The following is a 17,788-nucleotide window of genomic DNA, read 5'->3' as shown; positions in this document are numbered from 1 at the left end:
AATGGCTTTAATACTCTATAATAGTAAGTAACTGATCACTAACTACTAAGCCCAACCAAGATGTTTATGAGGGTTAACTCATTTCATAAAATATTTCTTATATAAATAACTATGAATGAAATAGAATAACAATGATCTGTGTGCTTAGGAAACATATCTAGAATGTTTATGTGAGGAAAATGGCCAATATAATAAATTATAATCATGAATATCCATATCAGGAATCTGTAAAGAGATCATATATCAAACGTCTGCTTTAGGACGCCGAAACAAACGGATCTTGAAGAGAACATAAACATCTAAAGCTCAACACTATGGCCTCTTTTAGCCGATGATGCCAAGTAATCTTCATATTCCCTAGTATTCACCTCAGAATGTTTCTCCAATATTTCGTGTACAAATGCGCCTGCCTTAAATCCACGATCTGGATCACCATATATGGGAGCATCGGTCAATTTAGAGGTGACTTGGTCCAATGAGATTCCTAAATACTCTTCCAAATATTTTCCAATCTCAATATTTTCAATATTTCCCCTTATGTCACGAATTGCATCGCCGCTTCCATAAACGTTCACATCTACTGCTGTGTGACCATGAGTAGTATATCCAATTTGTGCCTGTTCGCCGATGATAAGACTCATGCGGCTGATCAATTCAAAGACATTCGATCTCGCATCATAGAGGCTGTTCACCATTTTATGACTGGGCTTCTTAATTCCCAAAGCTGGGAAAATGCTATTTTGAATATAGGAACGAAGTTCCGACTCCTCGTGGATCATTATTGATTTGGCAAGGTATTCGAAGGAATGAGTAGCCCGTTCAAGGACTTCTGGCTTCCAAATATAATCAGGATATTCCGGAGTAACCTGTCGACCGACGGTTAATCCACCAGTTTCATGGTCAGAAGTAGATATCAAAACTCCTCCTGTTTTTTCTATAAAGTCAGAAGCCTTTTGGAAAGCACGGTTATACTCCAACACATCATGAACATGGGCTACAGGATCGTTGTTGTGAGAAGCCATATCAATACGACTGCCTTCAATAAGTAAGAAAAATCCTTTTCCAGTAGACTGGGAAAATTTATAGAGGGTATCAAGAGCCGATTCTACCATTTCGGTAAGAGAAGGTTGGCTCTTGGGGTCTCTGTCTATATTGTAGTCCATGTGACGGCCAGAAAACAAGCCTAATAATGGAAGTTGATGCCTCGTTGAATCATCAAATTCCGCACGGTCCAAAAGTACGTTGAAATCTTGTTCGGCTTTAGCATACTTTAAGAGGTCCAAGTCATCGGCACGGCATGATTGATAACTTGAATTGGGAAGAAATGAGCATAGCCCTCCACCAAACATTAAATCCGTACTCCGTCCCAAGGGTCCCATACCTACCTGATACTCGGCAATTAGACTTTGCATAAAGCGATTCGCAACATGAGAAGAAAATGAAGCAGGCGTGGCATCCGTTATTCTACTAGTGACGACCATACCAGTCAAATAGCCTGCTTCTTTTGCTGCTTCTAATAAAGTCCCGCAAGCTTTACCACCATCTAAAACACCCACTGCTCCATTATAACTTTTGGCAGCACAAGAAAAGGCAGTGGCACCAGCAGCGCTATCCGTAATGAGACTAGAGCTAGATCGTGTTCTAGAGCTTCCGATTAAATGCTTGTCGAGAGGAAGAATGTAATCCTTATCGCCAGTGATATACTCAGCAAACGATCGACTCATGGATAAAGAAGCAGGTCCCATTCCTAACATTTAAACGTCAAAATATGACTTTTATTTTTAATTGCAAAAAAAGGAAGAAGCAATGCCTACCAATTTTAGAAACTTACCATCTGAAACCATCATCACCGCATACTTTGGTTTGGGTCCTACTTTCTTTTTTGCCAAAAACGGTAAAAAGAAGAAAAAACCAATTGCCATAAAAACAACGGAAAGAAGAATGTAATGCACCTTTTTCAGTCTCCATGAGACGCGGTTTGGCTCATCTCTTACATGTTGCTCGTGCACTGGCAGCAAAGTATCATGCTCGTTCGCCATTGAATAGATGTATGTATAAAGCGTTCAAACTTGAGCAAAAGAACGCAAATTTTACTAAATCCTAAGAAGACTTCTTGGGAGGATATGTCAAGAGGGATTGATTCTATGTTTTCACCCGCGAGGTTACGGTGAACGTCATCATACTAGAAACTATGATAAAGACAAATTGTGATTCAAGAAAGCAGCAATGCGACACAAAACTGAATGATCAATTCCATTTCGTAAATATTAAAAAGAATAATTCATTGTTTATATCCTTTCTCTGCTTTTTCAGCAAAAGCAGTTTGTTCAAAACTTGTTACTTTAGACAGTAACAAAGAGTAAACAATATGAATAAAAAGAATTACAAGGGAAACGAATGAAACAAATTCAAATTCAGCTACAAAAAAAGGATCCTGAATACATTGAATGAACAGCAAACATCGTCCCCTGCTTTACAAACATAATGAATAGTCTAAAATGTAAGATTTCTATTAGAATACACAAGCCTTCCCTCTAAAATAAATAATCTAGAGTATTAGAAACAACTATCCTCTATACTTTTTAATATATAGGCTCCGCAACAGGTTAACACAGTAAAGCCTCAGCTTAAAAGATGATGATGCTTAAACAAGTAACCAAAATTAGTTAAAAATGAAATAAAAAGAACAAACAACACCTGTAAAGCAAGGACAATCAAAGGATGCACGGTTCACATGCTACTTAGTAATCCATTTGCATAAGCCATAGGGCGAATATTGGGATGAGGAACAGCTTGAAATTGCTGGAAATCAAGTTCCATATCCTTCTTAACTTTGATAACAGCTCCTTTATTTCCGGTAGAGTCACAATAGTTGGGAGCACTGAAAACTGTGATACAATAACCGTCGTGTTCGACTTCATAACCTTGGTCCCGAACTTCGTGAGACCGGATAATGGCACGCAATCCATTTGCTTCACAAAACTTTTTAGATACATCTGGACCGAATTGCAAACCAACACCACGCTTCGAAACTCCACGGCCCGGTTCAGATTGGGGATCAGTCCAGAGCATTTCCATCATAAGTCCTGACTGACCTGGTTGCTTCGTACTGAAACGATCGATCTTACGAAGTTGATCCAAAGTAACATTATCGTTAGAGAACAAACCGCCATGCAATACCAAATAGGTGTCAGCAATCAAAGTACCCAGAGGTAGCGCGATGAAAGTTTCTGAGAAAATGTTGAAGGTTCTTTCATTATACTTAGCTTTGCATTCTCCTTCAAAACCATAAACCTTATTCATGTCATCGGTTTCATGGTTACCTCTGTTCAAGAAAACGGAATCGGGGTATAAGAGTTTAAAAGCGTATAAAGTAAATGCAACTTCAGTAGACCAAGAACCTCTATCGACAAAATCGCCATTGAAAAGATACTTATTGGTAGGGCTTGGAGAACCGTGTAACTTGAAAATATTTAAAAGATCAAAGAACTGACCGTGAGTATCACCGCAAACTACCAAAGTTTCATCATCTTTCAAATGAACATCGACCATTGAAGGGACCTGCTCATAATGTTCCTTGATATCCCTCAAAATACTATAGGCATACTTCAAAGGTAACTTTTTGCCGTTTTGGAAACGGTCCAACATGTCGAGGACAAACTCTTCAGTCATTACGGCTTTAAGTTTGACACCATCATAGTCGGCAGAAACATCCATGTCGTCGATATTTATATTTGCCAAGGCAGATGGAGGATCACTTACTTGAATGGCCTCTTGGAATCGAATTTTTTTTAATAATCCTTCACATTCTCGAAGTTTTGAGCGAGCAGTAGCATCGTTCGGGGCTTTATTAACAGCCATTTTATAGTCCTTCGCCGCCTCTTTAGGCTGGAAAAGAGATATGTGAGCAGAAGCTCTCCGATAATAAGCTTTCGCAAAATTTGGATCAATTTCAATGGCTTTCGTAGCGTCAATAATAGCAAGTCCATAGTCCTCCAGCTTGAAGTACGCAAATGAACGATTCGAATAAAGAATAGCATTTTGGGAATCAAGTTTGATTGCCTCAGAATAGAGCTCTACAGCTTTAGGAACATGTCCTTCTTTTAGAGCGCTATTGGCTTCATTTTTCAATGTTAATGCACTTTTAACCATTTTTACTTTTTAGGAAATGAACTCCGTTATTATATTTTTTGCCCAAGTTGCTTTCTTTGAGACAGAATGGAGGAGAGTAATAACAGTTGCAGTAGCTAGCTATGAGAAGGATGAAATGCAGTGGCTGTATACATGTTCGATTCGCGTAGTTACCCTTATTTTTCTTATTTTTATTGTTATAGTTTACCTTTTAATTTTGAAAAGAATTGTTTTATTTTTTACAGAATTTTGCTTAAAGTCCATACAGCTGGTTATTTTCGGTTTCCAAGTTGCAAGATACTAGCAGGAATCGTTTGTTAGGTAGAAATGTAGGATAGCAATTGTCAGCGTACTAATAGGGTGGTGCCAAAACGAAAGTGAATACAAGCTTGTTACGATTTCTATATAAACAACCTGTAGAAAGGTGTATCGAATGATTATTGAGGAATTCTACACAGTCGAAAGACAACACCGCGCAATGATAAAAAATCATATGCTTTTATTACAGCAAGGCATTTTAGCATGAGAAAGTTAGTCATGAGACGAGAATTGATGCGTTGACATTAATGGAAATGCCGGGGAACCTCGGATTGGGTGTGCACAAAGGCAAAGTGTTTTCGGGATGAGAAAAAGAACATGCAAAAGAAACATTAAAGATTTTTTTCAGTATCCATCCATTGGAGAGTACGCTTAATTCCTTCCTCTAAATCGTAAATAGGACGGTAGTTTAAAATTTCCCGCGCTTTTGTGATGTCGAAATAACGGTTTGCACAACTGAATTGAACACGAAAACGAGTGAAACCAGGTTCTCTGCCGAGAAAATAGCAAGCCCACTCAGCAGCAGTGGCCAAAGCTATACCCAGAGCACGGGGGAACGCGATAGTGTACGGAGCGACATGACCAGCATTAGCCCAAATAGCACGAATGAAATCCCAAAAGTAGATAGCTTGTCCGTTGGTGATAAAGAACACTTGGCCGGCGGCGGTAGAGTTGTTTGAAAGAAGGTTCTCCACGGCCAATAAATGAGCATGAGCAGCATTTTCAATGTAGGTAAAGTCGAAAAGATTTAAATTTTCACCAAGTTGGAACTTTGTCTGGCCATTTCGCAAAACGGAGAGCATACCAGGAACGAGTTGACGATCGCCAGGGCCGAAGAGACCGGCAACACGCAAGGCACATGTTCGTAGCGATGGCGAGTTGCTTTCAAGAACAATAGTCTCTGCAAGTGCCTTTGACTCATTGTAAGCGTCCATGTGCACTTTGGGGTAGGGGCATTCTTCGTTAACATTGATCAAGTCAGCGCCATTGAAGACTACACCTGCAGAGCTCGTATACACAAGAGCATTTACGTTGTGTTTCTTACAAACACGAAGGATGTTTTCTGTGCCGCTTACGTTTATTTGAAAATAAATGTCACGGCCCAAGTTGTGCACAGGGGATGCCGTATGGATGACAGTTTGGGGCTGGAAGGCAGAAAAAACACGATCTAAATCTTCATTTTTTGTCAAGTCACCAGTGTACATGGTGAACCGGTGGCCCACTTCTTGATTCAGCTTTTCATTGTCGAAAAGATCAAACGCAGCAATTCGGAGTTGTTCACGCTTGCATAATTGCCGAATGATGTGGCTTCCGAGGAACCCGCTTCCAATTACTAAAACAGAATGCATAAACGCTTGGTCGAGAGGGAAATTCAATGGATGAAAAGACAAGCCAAATCCTGTCGTAGTAGAACCAGCTACTCCTACACAACAGACGATTGCTGGTGTAACTTACACGGTGGACCTCTTTCGAGTACAGTAAACAAAACCTTCCAAGGAAAGTCTCTTCGAGAATGATTTACTTGTTTTTTCCTCTAGCTTGTTGATAGAAAACATTAAAAATCAATTGCAAAACAAACAAATCTCTTTCAAACTTCTTTTCCCCTTTTCCAACCAGCATTTTTTCCTACATTAGGTTTCGTTATCGTTTCTTAGTTCATAATTACATATTACGCAATACTATATATCGAGGACGTTGTTTGATTGTGTTAAAATTGTTTGATATTACACCACATTTCACTAAAATATAACAACATACCACGTTAAAGTTCTGTAGTTGTGCCACAGCACTAGGGTTCGAATCCCAGCTTATTAATGTTTATGAAAACCAAAAAACCCGTAGTTCTTCCTTCCTATCCATTTTTTCTGTTTTCATTTTATTTTTTATTAGTTTTTTCTATCTATTCAAAACGTTGCCTCTGGCTGATATTCGTTTTTCTTTCTTAGTCATCGTTGTTCGTAGACTCTTCGCTCCATTCACCTTCATTTCCTTGTCTTTTGTAGCAGCCGTGGATTTTATAAACATTTTTGAGATATTGTTGTCTTTTTTCTTCTTCTTTTTTGCTTTTTGGTATGCGCTTATATAACTCCCAACTCCCTTTGTCAGCAAACACATTCTCGCCTAGTACTGGACTTTATCGACGACTTCGTCTTGATAAAATTCTAGGCGTCTCGAACACCCTTCATTATTCATCAAGACTAAGTGTTTCAAATTCTGGAAACTTATATATTGCCGCCAAGTTCTCGCATCTTTCATTCAGAAAACAAATCTCATACTCGAGAAAGAACAAGTTTTTTGATCAAACACCATACGCTTCCACTGGTGGTACTTTTTCAAACAGATTCCAACTCATCTCACCACCAACATTTTCTCAACTACAAAGTCGCTGGATTTCTACTTCTCTATTTAATTCTATAACTAGTATGTATTTTTCTATAGAAAAGAATATGCAATAGAAAAGAAGAAAACGCATTCAGATTTGATAGAGGATTAAAGATGGAGCAAGTTTTTCAATCTATACGGTTCCTTTCTTTCTTTTCTTCTGTGGCGCTGCTTTTTTTTTTTTTTTTTTGTGGTGTACCTATGCTAACCTAGTCTCTAGTGTCTCATTCAAAAGTTGCTATTATTGGATCTGGTCCTGCTGGCCATACTGCTGCTATCTACCTGGCCCGTGGTGAATTAAGCCCTGTCATGTACGAGGGTATGCTTGCCAACGGTATCGCCGCCGGTGGTCAATTAACCACCACAACCGATGTCGAAAACTTTCCCGGATTCCCTGACGGTGTTAACGGCACTGAATTGACTGAGAAGTTTCGTGCCCAATCCGAACGTTTCGGTACTACTATTGTCAGTGAAACTGTTTCCAAATTGGATCTTTCTTCTCGTCCCTTCAAGTTTTGGCTAGAAGGCGCGGAAGAAGGTGCTCCCCTTACCGCCGATAGTGTCATTTTGGCTACTGGTGCTTCCGCCCGTCGTCTTCACATCCCTGGTGAAGAGAAGTATTGGCAAGCCGGTATCTCTGCTTGCGCTGTCTGCGACGGTGCCGTCCCCATCTACCGTAACAAGCCTCTTGCTGTCGTTGGTGGTGGTGACTCTGCCGCTGAAGAAGCCCAATTTTTGACCAAGTACGGCAGCAAGGTCTACGTTTTGGTCCGTCGTGAGAAGCTCCGTGCTTCTCCTATCATGGCTAAGCGTTTGCTCAATAATCCCAAGGTTGAGGTTCTCTGGAACACCGTTACCGAGGAAGCTCAAGGTGATGGCAAACTCTTAAATAACCTTCGTGTAAAGAACACCATTACCGGTGATTCGTCTGACCTCAAGGTCAGCGGTCTTTTCTATGCCATCGGCCACATTCCCGCTACCGATCTTGTTAAGGGACAAGTCGAATTGGATGCTGAAGGCTACCTTCAGACCATTAACGGTACACCTCACACCTCCATCCCAGGATTCTTTGCCGCTGGTGATGTTCAAGACAAGGTTTATCGCCAAGCCATCACTTCTGCCGGAAGCGGTTGCCAAGCTGCCCTCCTAGCTATGCACTATATTGAAGAATTGGAAGATCAAAACACCAACTAAATGCCAAGCTCATGATTTTTTCATCTATATTTTATATTAAAAACAATACCCGCTACTTTGATCTTTTTGGCTTTGTTCGCCTTATATCTATATCTATGAACCAAAAGACTTCATTATCATAGACCACCAAGCTGTTATTTCTTTGTAAGGTGCTCCTTTTTGTTTAATTGGTTATACTTTTAACGAATATTAGATATTCAATTCATTTATGTTAACCAAATTTTATGTTTTTTATTGTCCTTATATAGATTCTAAAACATGTATCCACATATTATTAATATCTAATCCATAAGAAAGTTAAACACCCATGTTAACCGAAACCCCGAGAATATGATTATGAAATAGTAGCCTTCCTAAATTTGCCTTTTCTTTTTTTGCTTTATACAGCTGAATCAAAGTGCTGCAAACGATTTTGAAGTTTACCCATTTTGTCATTGTATACTTTGTCTTTGGAACGTTGTTCCTTTTGTCTTTCACGAGCAATATATCTTGCATCTTTACGAAGTGTACGAATGGCACCTTTCTTGGCATCCCGATGTTGAGCACGAAGCTTATTATGTTCAGCTCTTTCAGGGTCAATGTCATAGGAAGTTCTGTCGACTGAGTAACCTTCTTCAAATTTAGGCAATTGACTAACGATACCCACAGGTCTGTGTGTTTGTAAAGTTAAAGGTTTACGCACCCTCTTAGCAGACTCGAGCAATGTGGCCAATTTTTCTGTAGTCTGAGTCAACTTTTCTGACAAAGTTTTATGGAGAAGTTGCTTCTTTGATTCATAAAGTTGCAATAAATCAAATATTGGTTCATATATCTCCAAGAATGCGCTTTCCTTAGCATATAGACTTTGTGCAACGTTTACAAGATTCAGCGTAACCATAACTATCGATGACTGAAGATTTGAAACAGGAACGGACGCTAAGTCGACAAGACGAAGCTTCTGAGGCTCGTCCAAAGATAAATCTTGAATACCATAGGCTTTATGCTTCTCATGAAGGCTATCAGGGATAGTAAAAGTTCCAGGGATAGTCTTCATTGCACTAGGGCAAAGGACATACAAAACCTGGCCAAGGACAACTATGACTTCGGGAATATAACGATGACTAAGACGTTGATACTTCAAGAGAACGTTCGCCAAGTATAGTTTCCTACAAAGATCAGAAAGTGTGCTCCATGGTGATTGACTCAATGATTCACACATCGTAAGAACCATCGGGCTTAATACAATGTGTTTCCTATCGGACGTAGGGAATACGGAACAGGCTAAATTAAAAAGCATGAGATCTTGTACATCAGGAAATTTGAGATTAGGATCTTTAAAGCTGTTCAATAAACGATTACGCATTCCTTCCAACACAGATATAAAAGAAACACTAATTGTTTCGGGAAATTGACGTCCCAAAGATACCAAATGGTCAGTGAGCTTCTCTAATATTTCCATGGATGCTTCCGATTTCTTTGATAAATAAAGAATATGCTGCAAAAGTACGACAGTGAAGTTTTCCAAACGAGCTTTATTTTCTGGGTGCAGCTTGACATGATAAAGCGTACGAATACGCGTGACAACAATAAGTTGATCTTCAACGCTTAAACCTTGAATCATACCCATAAATTGTTTATGTGAAGTAGGACAGGAATAGGTATAAGCGAGCGATGCTTTCTTAGCAGGTTTACCATTTGACACAATTTCCTCTGAAGGTTTTTTGATGTTTTTCACCTCATTTTTCGTATTATCAGCCGATTTAGAATCTTCCTCAATACCTCCCCATTCCTCTTCCTCTTCTTCTTCACCTTCACCTTCACTTTCGGAAGATTCCACCGATTCTTCTTCACCTTCCAAAGTGAGACCTTTGCCAAAACCAAAAACATTGTCGGTGGCATTGGCGCTTGTTTCCTCGGTTTCTGGTGTTTCAGGATAATCAACCTCATCATCTTGCATACGAGTAAGGCGTTGGTCTTCAAGTTCACGCAGACGGTCTGCTTCAATTTGAGCAAGTTCTTCCTCGGTCTTTGTTCTTTCCGAAGGACGAGCTCGTCTATCAAATACCATTTCTCGGACAAACTCATCATACCGAGAATCAGCATCTGAGGGACGCAAAGCTTGATTCTTTACGGCTTGTTTACGTCTTGTCTCTTTTCTAAAATCCGAAAGCACACTTTGCAAGTCTTCCATGTCCTCATCTAATCTCTCACGTTCACCTTCGTAATCATCTTTCTCGGCTTGGCGTTCTGCCTTATGCGTTTTAGACTTCGCAATGATCTCTGACATGACTTCATGTTTGGTCTTTTTTTGCTTTGGTTCACCTTCTTCCTCTTGAGGCTCATCCTCTCCGAAACCACCAAAATGCATACGACGAACAACTTCGTTGTTTAGGCCCTCATCGTCTTCGGCATTAAGAGCTAAATCGGGTTCGTCAAAGTCATCCAATTCTGATACGGGTCTTTTTCCGTGAGTCAAGACATCGTTTTCTGAATCCAAATTGTATATATCTTTTTTGCTACGACGTTGCTGTTCACGACTAAAACGCTCAAGCATTTTGTCCTCAAGAGATAAATGAGGATTGTTTTCACCAAAACGGCGATCAATGACACCACCCACATGATTCTTTTTCTTGAGCTTTTCACCTATTGTATTTTTTCGAACTTCTTCGCCAACACTGCGACTAACGCCAGGAGTGCCTTCAGTACCTTTGATGCGTCTACCGCCTACATCGAATTTTTTCCTCGTGAATTGTCGATCAAACAAATTGAACTGCATACGAGTTAGTAAAAAATAAGGTTACTCAATTTATCATAAAACATACATCTGTCTGAATTTTATCTACTTTTGTCTGTCGCTCTTCTCGAGAATCTACACCTTTCGATTTTCCCTTTTTACGACCAGGTTTCGCGCTAAACAAATCCGCCTGTCGGATAGACGATTTTAAATTTTTTAATTGTGATCCATTTTTCCCCATTACCGCAAATATTGACGAAAATTAAATGTTGGTGGAGGGATTGAAGTTTGCTCAGGTATTCCTATAACTACCCATGATATATCAACAGCTCTGTGTATCGATTCTTAGACAACCAAAAGGGATAGAAGTTAATATATTATGATCCAGAATCCTTTTATTTATAAGAAAGCTGTTTCTTTGCAGCTTTCTGCCATGATTTCATATGCAACAATAAAATGGGTTTCTGGATCTTATGGAAATCTGAATTATTATTAAACTTTTATTTCTATGCTATAGATGGCTAAAATGTTAGGAAAGAAGAGAAATGGGAGCCAACTAGGACTTCAATTGCGATTCACTAATTCCTTGATTATCCCATTTTTTAAAGCAATGTAACCCTTCAAACGAGAAATTGTGATTTTCTGAAATTTTTTGAAATGCTTATAAGCTTTCCAGAATTTTCTCCTATGATTTTTGTAAGGGAGTTCAAGAGGTTATGTTATTTACCTGTATCGGACTCATCAAACGAATTTTTTTGAAACAATTCTTTGAACAGAATTACTCAGATACTCTTTACAATACTAATAGAAAGAGATTTTAGCTCGCTTGAAGCTTTTAGTCTCTGTTTGGAAGCGTAAATCATTCGCAGGGTATAGGTATCACTTGCAACGTCTTTATCATTTCGCGGGTTGCACCTTTTAATGTTTTACTTGAAAATGTTTAGTTGAAAATATAAAGGGAAATGACTCTCCCAGGAATTGACTTACGAGATGAAGCGCTGGATGAAGCAAGTTATGTGACCTTTGTTGAAACATCCAATATGAAAGCTAAAGGCCTCTTAAAATTTTCATCTTTTTTTCTGAATAATAGCGCAAACAAGATGAGATTGAAATGTCTCTAGTTGTATTCTATGTGACAACACGAAAAGCAACTTCTTCATGTGATCTATGGATACTTTGTTTAAGACTCTAATTGTATAGTACAGAAATTTCTATATTTTAAGAATTATTATCGCTAATTAATCAGTAATTTTTGATTCATTCATTCTCATGATGTTTAGAAGACCGGTTTGTAGATTCTGTACACCCCTTAAACATCCAGGACTATCGACATCCTACGACTACCAACATCTTACAAGAAGTATCGACGAATATTAAAAGTTGTTCAACATTAGAAAAGGAAGCTTGATTTATTGGGCAACTTCTTTTATTTTAAATCTTGTTGAAAGCAAAAGAGGTAATCGTGTATTGGAGACATAAGAGAAGCTGGGAAATCGAAGCCGTTCCTAAATCGATCGATAGTCCTAAAGAAGCTGTATAAATTTAGCATAATAATTAGGGTAATAGATTTTGTTTAGGAACGTTTTGGACATTATGTCCCAAAGGGACGCCGATAAATTTGAGATACTAATTTCCAACAATGGAACAGTATCAACAAAACCAAGAAGAGTTCCTACAAAACAACCTCAAGATCGTAATCCAACATTTGGAAGAAGCTCTTCAAGAGTTCGAAACAGTATAGTACCTGAACATAATCCATTTGCTCCTGGTTTGTCCAGGCGACACACCTCAGCAGAATCCCGAAAGCCGTTACCGAAACCCGCGAGTATACCAGCAAGAATACCTTCCGGTTCAGGTGAGCAATTAAGTCTTAAACGTTCGGAAACGCTTAGTCCTCCACGTCATGTAAGAAAGCCTTCTACAAGAACATGCGGAGCATGTGACCAAACAATTGCTAGTCAATATGTCCGAGCTCTTGGAAATGTCTTTCATTTGGAGTGCTTTAAGTGCTATGACTGTGGTACTATGGTTGCATCCAAGTTTTTCCCAATCAATGCCCCGAGCCCTTCAGGCCAAGTTCCTTTGTGTGAAACAGACTACTTTCGACGACTGGACCTTTTATGTGCAAATTGTGGAATGGCTCTTCGAGGTTATTATATCACAGCACTCAACAAAAAGTACCATATCGAACATTTTACTTGTACTTTGTGTAACACTATTTTTGGTCCCAATGACTCATACTATGAACATGAAGGTGAAGTGTACTGTCATTACCATTACTCCACTCTTTTTGCGGCTCACTGCTACGGTTGTGACGGACCCATTTTGAAACAATTTGTCGAAATCTATAGAAATGGTGCTTTCCAAAATTGGCATGTTCCTTGTCACATGATCTACAAATTTTGGAATGTCAAACTTTCTCAAAAGACTTTTGAATCGAAAAATTCTGGTAAGCACTTATCTCACACACAACTGCGGAAGCGCGAGAAAAATTTGGAACAAAAAATATTCCATATTTGGCATGCTCTTTCCTGTTTTGAGGAGTACACGGCTTCTTGCATTAGCGACATGTTGCTAAATGTGTCAAACGGAGCTTTCAAGCAAAGTGTCCTATGTGCTCAAAAGTTCATTCGTTATATAGAAATCCTTTTCAAAGGGATTGATTCATTGGAAACTGCCCTTGCTACTTTTCATGCTAAAAGTATGCCTTATATCCGAGAAGCCAAGTTATTGTGCAAAAAGTTGGTCTCTATTTTTGCCTTGTTGGCTAAATGCCATAATTCTGATATTCGAGATGTTTCTGTAGTGCAGGATTTCCTTTCTCTCTTTACTGGCCTTGCACACTATTTGAAACTTTTAATTAGGATATCTTTAACTGGTGGATTACGTTTAGAACAAGAACACTCTTGTGCGCATGCCCTTCCAAGATTTTTGTTAATCATGGAGGAATCAAAGTTCGTTGACAAAGGAAATTATGACGAATCTAGCCTTGATATATTTTTGCATCTGGCTAATGCGAACTCTGATCTTTGTTACGTTTGTCACACAGCTCTTGAGGAAGATTGCATTCTGGTTGGCGACAAGCACTTCCATATCGGTTGCTTATCATGTGCTAAATGCGGATACACAAATCGCGACAACTACGATTGGGCTCGATGGAATTATGAATTAAACCAAATTGAATGCTATCTTTGCTATACTGATTCCAGTGCTCCGAATTCTTATGATGAGCAACCCGTATTTCAATATGTCAGTCGCCTGTCCCAATATACTTATTTGCTTCAAATTGCTTTGATTCGCTTATATGCAATACTCAAAATCCACAACGCTCAAGTACCCAATGCGCCTCCTATCGGAAATGATAGACTACCATCTTATCGTCTTGCTCCTGAGAAAAACCTTACAAGTACGGAAGCAGATAACTTCAAAAAGTATGCCAATACATTGAATGATCTGCGTCGGCTCAAGTCTTCTCGAAGTCTTAAAGGCATATCCGCGGATGCTAAAGCCATATTTAATTCAGGTGAGTCCGACTTTCAGGCTAACAGTGAAGATCCTCTCGTTTATAACGAAAGTAAGCCAAATCCAGTTAGTGAATCTGAGAGACCTGCAAATGAAGGCGTTGGCGGTAGGATTCAGACCAACTTAGATAGAGGAATGGATGCATTTGATGAGAACCGAGCATTCACTTTGGATGATATTCCCAAGGTCATCGCGGAACAAAGAAACCGTGAGCATCGTCCCAATGCATTCAGGCATATGCCAAGTTACACTGATTCTTCGGTCAGAAAAAACACTCGCTACAACGCCGGTACTAGCGGTCAACAAACTATTAAAACACCATCTGTAGAAACCCCCGCTCGGTATTTGTCAGAACTCAATAGCCTGGAGCAATTGTTTGTTCGTCATGTTACTGTGTTAATTTTATATCCACTCGTTCGGGACTATTATTCGTTAGAGGATCTTATGGAAATGAGCGACTTACGAAAGGGTGGCTTTTGGGAGAAGTTTGGTAAAGCTTTTAAAGGAAAAGACAATGATAAAAAGAGCATAAAAAAGAAGGGAACATTTAGTGTACCATTAGAAGTGTTGGTTGAACGAAGAAATGCTTATTTTGGAGATCTTGGAAGTAAACAAACTCCAACGTTTATTGATAATACCATTGCGGCTATGAAGAAGAAAGATATGTCTGTTGTAGGCGTTTTTAGAAAGAATGGTAATATTCGCCGATTGAAAGAGCTTTCAGATTTGTTAGATATATCACCAGAAAGCATCAATTACGAAGAGGAATCCCCAATTCAACTTGCTGCATTATTAAAGAAGTTTTTAAGAGAACTTCCTGATCCTTTGCTTACTTTTAAGTTATTTGGATTATTCATCACGTCTTCTAAACTGGAATCGGAAGAAGAACGTCTCCGAGTTTTACATCTGACGATATGTCTATTACCAAAAGGACACCGTGACACAATGGAGGTTATCTTTGGATTTTTGTTCTGGGTTGCATCTTTTTCCCACATCGATGATGAAGTGGGAAGTAAGATGGATATACACAATCTTGCTACAGTCATTACTCCGAATATACTATATTCAAAAAGCAATGATCCAGTCGATGAAAGCTTCCTGGCTATTGAAGCTGTTCATTCACTGATTGAGAATTTTGAAAAGTTCTGTGAGGTTCCAACAGAAATTAGTATATTATTAGACGACCCGGCTCTGTTTTATAACAATGCTGCGTGGACATCGAAAGAGTTAGCCAAACGCTGTGAAGATATACTTACACAAATGAGCGTGAGTGACCATATATCTCCAAAACAAGTTCCATCTACGAAGCGCAGGAAGCAACCTATACGTAAAGTTACTACTAGTTTAACATCTGAGTTTCCTTCAGGACCCGAAGTAGCCGAATCGACTGCTTCATCTGCTACTACAGATAGGAATGATTTACTTGAACGTAGTATTGCTCAGAATCCAGGTTTGAAACCTCAGCAGGCCATTATAAAAGAAACCTGATCGCTTCCGGTTTCTCATGTAAATTTCTTACTCTTTCTTTTGTTATTTTATTATTTATATTTCTCGATCTGCATATATTAGCTAACATCATTATAATCAATCTGGCATTGACTAAAGGTGTTGGCTGAAATATTATAATGGGATGACGGTATTTGGTTCTTAATCGTTCTTTTTCTAATGAAGAGAATCTTAGCTTAAATTATTATTTAGGTCAAAGTAACTTTCGTTTAGTGTTTCGCGTAATGAATGAACATTCTTCTATTTTTATTCAATTTATGTAAATGTTAAAACTTATAGTAGTCAAAGGAGTGTATTAAAGAATTGAAGAACGAAAAAACTACGCATGCTTTTTCATTCGTAAATCTGTTGATAATTTGCTAGAAATGTAAAGTAGTCTAGACAGCGTCCATAAATATATAACTACAAATCCAGCAAAAGAGAGACTAACATTCAATACTATCCATAGATCCGGATACCGAGAAGGAGGTGTTACAAATATATCGAGAGCGAATAATATAATCATCGCCAAGTAAAATGACTGATTCTGTTAGTAAATTGAAGAACATGTTAAGAAGCTTCTCATACCATTTGTAAATAACGAAAAATAATATTTTTGGAGAAGACGAACATATGACCAATCCAATTCCACATAAATAAAACAATAAAATATTGCAATCCGAGGTTATCTTTTTTCAAAAGAGGCCACAAGCTAAAGAAAATATTAATGATTAGTTACATAATTATACGTTTTTTCCATACCTGAACATGCCGACGTTATTTGCTAAAGCTATCCAAGATTTTGTAGTTGAATGACCATGACAAAGTATAACAGAAGTTAACAGCAGGGGAATTAACACAGACTTTTCGTGAACTTGGAAAGAAAACAAGAAGAAACCCCAGGCAGCGTTTGCAAAACCAAGGGTTAACAATCTTTTTCGCGGATACAAGAAAAGAACGCTACAAGACGGAAGGATTGAGATTAAAGTAAACAACAAAGATAGGGATTGTAGTTGTTGCATAGTAAAATACTCCTTTACTTTAAACAATGTATTGACAGCACACCAGAAATTGGCAACTTTGTCTTCAAACAATCCCCTCGCAAAAGGAAACATACGGTGGACAACCTGAGGTATTTCTACTTTGTAGTCAATATAGATCCAAGGGAAGAAGACTAAACCGAAAGTAGTTACGACAGTGATTCCCAAGCCAAGCAATCTGGAGAACTGAAAATGGGGCTTGAAACAAACACCGAGTAAATAAGCAAAGATGGAAGGTGCAAAGTATAAAGCCATTTGTTTAAAAGAAATAGATAAACAGAACAAAAACGTAGCAGCAACATATTGGTTTTTTAAAAGATTTGCGATTGAGTACATGACTAAACCAAGCATGACACAATTATACTGGAAATGACCGTGGTCGATAAGTAGTAAAGCTGGTTGGAAAAGAACCATTACTAGCAAGGCATTACGTTCGACAAAGTCAGGAACACGTCTGGACCACCACTTGGAATAAAATATCAAGGGTGGTACCAATATAAGAAGATGAGAAAGGATAACGGTAGCTCTCATATACAGCTTCAAATCAAGACTCTCGAACCCTCTGGAAGAAATATGAGCAAACCACTTAGGATCAAAGAAGTAGTGACCAATTAACCCGAATAATAAAGAGACATATGCAGTCAAAGGAGGGTAATCCAATCCCCACCATTCCAGATCTTCATAGTACCATTTTGAAACAGGAGAATGCAGAGTCAACTCCATCCAATGTCGTTGGGCTTCAAAATCTCCATACATAGGAGGAGAGTGTTGACCGGAATAAGAACCAATTGAGATTAGCCATTGCATGAAAACAAGAGACATTAACAGACAAGGAAAGAAAAGGAACTTTGACGAATACGACTGAAAGCGAGAAACGAACTGCTGTACAGGAATCCCATTTTCAAATTTCGAACTCATTTCTGCGCAGCTTGTATTTCTGTAAGTTACGAGTATTATCTCACTTCATGTATAAATAAAGAGTTTTACAACTCTAGCAAACTAC

At 38.7% G+C, this 17,788-nt stretch overlaps 7 protein-coding genes across 7 annotated transcripts; 2 read left to right on the top strand and 5 right to left on the bottom strand.

The window, feature by feature from the left end:
• Window positions 1-299: 299 nt before the first annotated feature.
• Window positions 300-2,039, bottom strand: pho8 (vacuolar membrane alkaline phosphatase; the record flags this gene model as incomplete). The annotated part of the gene is made up of 2 exons (XM_056182589.1): window positions 300-1,747; window positions 1,832-2,039. The coding sequence occupies 2 exons, from the start codon at window positions 2,037-2,039 to the stop codon at window positions 300-302; spliced, it is 1,656 nt and encodes a 551-aa protein (XP_056038820.1).
• Window positions 2,040-2,730: 691 nt separating this feature from the next.
• SOMG_03801 (serine/threonine protein phosphatase with TPR repeat) lies at window positions 2,731-4,152 on the bottom strand (the record flags this gene model as incomplete). Its single annotated transcript, XM_056182588.1, has 1 exon — window positions 2,731-4,152. The coding sequence occupies one exon, from the start codon at window positions 4,150-4,152 to the stop codon at window positions 2,731-2,733; it is 1,422 nt and encodes a 473-aa protein (XP_056038819.1).
• A 629-nt stretch (window positions 4,153-4,781) lies between these two features.
• Window positions 4,782-5,798, bottom strand: erg26 (3 beta-hydroxysteroid dehydrogenase/delta 5-->4-isomerase Erg26; the record flags this gene model as incomplete). The annotated part of the gene is made up of 1 exon (XM_056182587.1): window positions 4,782-5,798. The coding sequence occupies one exon, from the start codon at window positions 5,796-5,798 to the stop codon at window positions 4,782-4,784; it is 1,017 nt and encodes a 338-aa protein (XP_056038818.1).
• A 723-nt stretch (window positions 5,799-6,521) lies between these two features.
• On the top strand, window positions 6,522-8,025 carry trr1 (thioredoxin reductase Trr1; the record flags this gene model as incomplete). The annotated part of the gene is made up of 2 exons (XM_056182586.1): window positions 6,522-6,870; window positions 7,052-8,025. 2 exons carry the CDS (start codon window positions 6,522-6,524, stop codon window positions 8,023-8,025), a joined length of 1,323 nt encoding a protein of 440 aa, XP_056037482.1.
• A 379-nt stretch (window positions 8,026-8,404) lies between these two features.
• On the bottom strand, window positions 8,405-10,979 carry nop14 (U3 snoRNP protein Nop14; the record flags this gene model as incomplete). The annotated part of the gene is made up of 2 exons (XM_056182585.1): window positions 8,405-10,774; window positions 10,827-10,979. 2 exons carry the CDS (start codon window positions 10,977-10,979, stop codon window positions 8,405-8,407), a joined length of 2,523 nt encoding a protein of 840 aa, XP_056037481.1.
• Window positions 10,980-12,331: 1,352 nt separating this feature from the next.
• rga1 (RhoGAP for Rho1, Rga1) lies at window positions 12,332-15,748 on the top strand (the record flags this gene model as incomplete). Its single annotated transcript, XM_056182584.1, has 1 exon — window positions 12,332-15,748. The coding sequence occupies one exon, from the start codon at window positions 12,332-12,334 to the stop codon at window positions 15,746-15,748; it is 3,417 nt and encodes a 1,138-aa protein (XP_056037486.1).
• Window positions 15,749-16,085: 337 nt separating this feature from the next.
• On the bottom strand, window positions 16,086-17,703 carry alg6 (glucosyltransferase Alg6; the record flags this gene model as incomplete). Its single annotated transcript, XM_056182583.1, has 3 exons — window positions 16,086-16,286; window positions 16,334-16,457; window positions 16,508-17,703. The coding sequence occupies 3 exons, from the start codon at window positions 17,701-17,703 to the stop codon at window positions 16,086-16,088; spliced, it is 1,521 nt and encodes a 506-aa protein (XP_056037485.1).
• Between the last annotated feature and the right edge of the window lie 85 nt (window positions 17,704-17,788).

The sequence above is a fragment of the Schizosaccharomyces osmophilus genome, chromosome 2 (genome assembly GCF_027921745.1).
Source record: "Schizosaccharomyces osmophilus chromosome 2, complete sequence".
Taxonomy (NCBI): domain Eukaryota; kingdom Fungi; phylum Ascomycota; class Schizosaccharomycetes; order Schizosaccharomycetales; family Schizosaccharomycetaceae; genus Schizosaccharomyces; species Schizosaccharomyces osmophilus.
This window is presented reverse-complemented; position numbering and strand designations above follow the sequence as displayed.